The sequence below is a fragment of the Olea europaea genome, chromosome 6 (genome assembly GCF_002742605.1).
Source record: "Olea europaea var. sylvestris chromosome 6, O_europaea_v1, whole genome shotgun sequence".
In the NCBI taxonomy this organism is placed as follows: Eukaryota; Viridiplantae; Streptophyta; class Magnoliopsida; order Lamiales; family Oleaceae; genus Olea; species Olea europaea.
Window position 1 is genome coordinate 12,835,553 of NC_036242.1, and position 5,440 is coordinate 12,840,992.

The following is a 5,440-nucleotide window of genomic DNA, read 5'->3' on the forward strand; positions in this document are numbered from 1 at the left end:
AGAAGATGATCTCAAATGCTTACAAGTGGTTCCACGACATCACCACTTCGGGGGCTTGGCTCACCGATGATGTAAGTGAAATGAAAATATTGTTATTTATTATGTATGTTCAAAATCAAATTTTTGAATCAAATTCATAGATTAACTCCTTTCTTTATTGGTGTTTCTTGATGTAGCACATCGATTTGGCCATGGATTTGCTACGAGATCGAGCTAAAAGACATCCAAAATCGTTCAACATTCCTGGCAGACTCATATTGAACAACGAGGTCATCTGTGCCGTTGACATCGAGTACCAGTCGTTCCAAGTTATGGGTAACGAGTACACAGTGCTGTCATATATGATGAAGTGGGTCGTAGGGATGTGGCCGAGTGTCGGAGGAAAGCCATGGGAGTGCTGTACGCATATGTACATGCCAGTATGTGTGAATCATCACTACATTGCAGTGGAAATCGTATTCGCCGACTCCACTATGTATGTGTACGATCCCGATCATTCATGCCTGACAGAAGGTCCACTCGAGCAAAATCTAGAGTCGGTGTCTGTGATCGTTCCCATGATGGCTAGATGAGCGAACATCACTGTGTAGGATAGATTGGCCATCGTGCGGAACACAACGACGACGAGGCAGCAAATATCGTAAGTGTTTGTAATTTTATTTTTGTCATTTACATATTAGGTTCTAACTAATTTTCGATATGCTAATACAACATTGTTTAATTGTAGGAGTGATTGCGGCATGTTCGTCATCAAGTACATAGAATTTTTGAATGTGACACATAAGGTTGATGCAATCAACGAGGCATGAATACAAAATTGGAGAAATAAATTAGCATGTGATTTATTTGAATTTAATGGGGATCCGTAAATAATTGTACATATTTTTACATTTATTTAAATATTGTACATTTCATTCATTCATTTGTAATTACGAAAAAATTGTAAAATGTTAATTATTTACGTAATATTTAAATATTTATTTTACAATTTATGTGTTTGTTTATAATATTTGTGTGTATTGTGGATAATGCAGTGTCTAGAAAAAACTTCGATTTCAAATAATTAGCATAAATAATATGCATAAATAATGTGTGTAACAAATGAAAGTAATAAATGAAATGTTTAAAAAAAAACTAAATCTAATAATTAACATAAATAATATATATAAATAATTAACGTCAATGTTATAAATAATTACATTGCCAATAGTTATTAAAATTACACATCCGTTACATTGTCATGCAGAGGAATCTGACTTGTACAATATCTTCTAGTATGCCCTGTTGCACCGCACTTATGAGGCTGGAAAAACTCTCCGATAGATGGTATTCTAGACGTACGTGTACGTCCAGGAGTACGTGGTCCAACTGCTGGTGACGACAAATTATTTAGTGGGAGAATGTGGTCGGGAACTTTCCACTCGACTTAGTTTGATATAGGAAATATTGTTTCCGCATACGCTGTTCTCAAATAATCAGTCATGTAATACACACTGCATAAGGTGTGCGGTGGAAATCCTCTATGCATAGCCACTGTCATTGCATGTGTACACGGAAAACTCTCTAACTGAAATCGTCTACACGTGCACGTGTTATCATTCAAGTCCACGATGTATCCGAAATAACGTGCACATCTCACGGAGAAGCGAAACTGATCCAGTGGTTCTACATATACCTTTCTCTTCACATCTAGAGTCTTGAAGAGCTTATCTTCTTGAGCCGGGGTTAGCACACTTGCCCAACTCTGTGATTCCTCACGTCGATCATGAAACCACTGTTGTAGCTTGTCACAAATGTTCTCAATCATTGCGAGAATTGGTAACTCTCGATCTTTCTTGAATAAAGCGTTAAGCGACTATATATTGTTCGACGTCATCATGTTGTATCAACATCCTGGAAAATGTGATCGTGCCCAATGTTTAATCCCCATCTCTGTTAGATACTCCCATGCAGCATGCGATTTATTGTTTATTTCGACCATGAATTTTTCAAACTCTTCAAAATTGTAAGCCTCTGCAGCTCTCCTAAACAACGCAACAATGCCCTTGCCTCGATACTTGATTTTCAGGTTTCCCTGTACATGGTACATACAATAATCATGATGTGCTTCGGGAAAAACTTTGGCGATACCATTTATTATTGACTGCCCTCGATCGGTTACGAATGCAAGGTTTTTGACATCCCCAATTACTTCCCTCAACTTCGTGAAAAACCAACTCATCACTACATCATTTTCCACGTCGACTATGCCGAATGCAAGAGGGTAAATTTAGATGTTCACATCTTGGCATGTTGCAATAATCAACTTGCCCCCGTATCTCGCCTTAAGGGTTGTACCGTCGACTAAGATTAGGGGTTGCATTGCATTTCGAAATCCTTGAACACATTGTCCAAGGGCCATAAAGAAATATTTGAAGCGATTATTGTCATCCTTCTCAATAAAAAATGTCGATCTATTATTGATTCTTCTCATATTATAGCAATACTTGACCAATGTAAATAAAAATAATCATAGTTTAGACAATCTATTAAATATTAAATGAACAGAAAAATAAACAATTCAATTAAATAATTAATTACATATAAATAAACAATTGAAATAAAATAAATAAAAATTAAAATAACAAAGAAATAAACACTTAAACAATAAAATACCTGGCTAATTTAGCATAACTCTCCTCGATCGAACCCCTCAAATCCTCCATTGCACATTCTTTAGCCTTCCAAACCTTTTGATCGCTCATCACTAGCCCGTACTCTCGTCGAACGTCATTAATGATGTCCGAAGGTCTGTAAATCGTTCGTGGGTCCTGGAACTTGTGCATTATTTCTCGACCAATGAACCATGATTTGGCCTGCCTATGATCATTTCAACGAATACCCACTTTACAAGTATGTTCTTGTGCAGACTACAAAGAACTCATTCGTGTCCATCTTAGTCACTTGCAAAGGCTAATGGCAACTGTCGTCAACGCAGATAATTATGTACGTCGACTTGTTTGATTTCTTCACTTTAAACTCGAAGTTATGTTTTAAAGAAATCCGGTGCACAGCTTTTTGCAATTCTTTCTTTGATACGAATAGTTGCTCGACATATACATCTTCATCATCGGGAACTACAGGCGAACAATTAGAGGATCGTGTACTCGGTCCGGCCTGTGAGTTCCCACCCGACTCATGTCTCCTACGGAATAAAGCAATCAAATTCTCGTTTGTAAATGCGTTTTCATTCTCGTTGTCTTCAACTATCGATGAAATTCTGTGAGTAACAGTGTGATCATGGTGAGTAGCAGTGGTCTAGGGAATAACCACATCATCTTCACGAACAATCTGAATTGTATCCCAAACATCATTTACATTGCGATTCTCTTCATTTGAAACTTCGTGTTCACCCTCGTAGACATTCTTCCCCAATAAAGTTATGCAAATAGGAGTCGACTTTCGACCTTGGTTCAATTTAATTCGATGTTTCATTTCTACTTCAAAAGTAACTTTCATAGGTGGAATTGGAATTAGAATTGTTGAATGCTTATGAAACAAAATTCTGAATTTCATATCGTACTGAGAGGGATCGACGTTAAGCATGTTTTGTATATCATGGTACATTTCTGCAAACGATGTACTCATTGTTATAAAAATTGCTTTAACACCATCTCCTTCACTCGTCCATTTTCATTCCCACCGAGCATTTTCATTCATTTAAAATTCACCGAAGTAACAAATTGGGACACATGCTGATGTCATATCTGCCGCAAATTAAAAATAAGGAATTAATATATAATTTTTTAAATTGTTCATTTCATATTTAATTTAATTTTATATTTTAAATAATTCATTGATTATTTTAATTGTTTTGAAATATTCATTAATATTTAGTTCAATAAACATATATTAAATATGAACAAATAAATTATAAAATCTGAAAGAGGGAAAAAAATACCGAACAGCCAGCTGGGCCTACTGGAATAGTCGACCTGGGCCGGCTGGACGCAGCCGGCTGTTCCCAGCAGCCCAGTTATCTGGGCCGGCTGTTTTCATCCTGGAACTTACGCTGTAATTTTTTATTTTTTCCCCTTTTCAATGAAATAATGTTTAAATATTTATTTTACACACACCTATAAATTTTTCCTGTAAAATATATGCATACAGAGATGAATTTTTTTTCATTTTTGCTTTAAAAAATTATACATCTGTGTTTATATATTGAATAATTCATCTGCTAATGTCAAAATAAGATTTAAAGATTCGAACAGTAAATTTAACTAAAACAAAATTAAAAATACGTATTTACGCTTACCAATTTTCAGTGCCGACTGTGAGTATTGTTTTTTTGTTGAACCTTTGATAATTTTGTGAGATTTCAATATTCTAGCAGATGGAAGAAAAAATTTCTTTTTCACTGTATTGAAGAAATTGATAAGCAAAATTGATTTTGAAATTTACGTATGGAAGTGATTGAATTTATTTAAACTTTTAAGGATATTATTGTCTTTCAAAGAATTAACATATTTTTGTAATTGTGGAACATAAATAAGGGCACAATTTTCTTTTTCAATACAAGATGCCAATGTGGTGAATGCAAAAAAAAATTGGTCAAAGTGCAAAACTTGTTGTTTGGCTCAGCCAATTTGAAAAGTACCCCGCATGTGTTCGCCATTAATCATTGTTAAATTTTGATTGATAACAAAGATCATCATCATGAACCGCCATTGTTTGCCTCCTCCCACTACCAACCACCGTTACAATACACCACCATTATTACAAATCTTTTTATCTTTTCCAGATTTGATAATAATTTTTTACTGATTTCTTCCTTATGGTGTGACGACGGTGATGATGATGGAGGTGAGATAAATGGTAGAAACGCAGGAAATTTTGGGTAAAAAAGAAGAAAAAATTATGTAGTGATAGTAATGGCTCGGCTCAGCCCTTTGCGAGCCGAGCTTGTGGCTCGTGGAAGACGAGCCTAGCTCAAGCTCGGCTCATTACTCGCGGGTGAGCTCGGCTCGGACCACGAGCTCGAGCTGAGCTCGAGGGTCGAGCCGTTCGTGAGCTCATGATTTTTAAAAAAAAAATTTTGGTAAATTTGCACATTTTGAACATTTTTTTTTAAAAAATAATATTTTTTGAGCTTGTGGGCTCGTGGGATTGAGCCCCTGCTTGGCTCGTGACGAGCCCGAGCCGCCCTCGAGCCAAGTTTTGACGAGCCTCTAAATGACGAGCCCGAGCCGCCCTCGAGCCGAGTTTTGACAAGTCATCCCTATGTGGTGTTGATGATTTGGATAGTTCTTTTACCTCCTTCATGGTAGTTATGTTTGAGAAGAACATTGGTGATGGTATGGTGGCAGCTGCCAATGTAACTTAAACCTTGTTGAACTCCATTTTAATGAGGTTTTGGAAAAAATATATTTTGAAATAGTAATTTTTTGAAAGATGTGTG

The 5,440-nt window shown here is 36.1% G+C and overlaps 1 protein-coding gene across 1 annotated transcript; it reads right to left on the minus strand.

The window, feature by feature from the left end:
* Nucleotides 1-1,426: 1,426 nt before the first annotated feature.
* On the minus strand, nt 1,427-2,221 carry LOC111395175. Its single transcript, XM_023021177.1, has 2 exons — nt 1,913-2,221; nt 1,427-1,744 (listed from the first exon to the last, which is right to left on the minus strand). Exons 1-2 carry the CDS (start codon nt 2,219-2,221, stop codon nt 1,427-1,429), a joined length of 627 nt encoding a protein of 208 aa, XP_022876945.1.
* Nucleotides 2,222-5,440: the final 3,219 nt, after the last annotated feature.

Excerpts from the sequence above, each read along its gene's own strand:
- LOC111395175 (XM_023021177.1), bottom strand. The coding sequence starts at position 2,221 with ATGAGTTGGTTTTTCACGAAGTTGAGGGAAGTAATTGGGGATGTCAAA. Across the intron at positions 1,745-1,912 it reads AGATGGGGATTAAACATTGG|AGTTGGGCAAGTGTGCTAAC; the intron begins GCACGATCACAT and ends GAGGAATCACAG.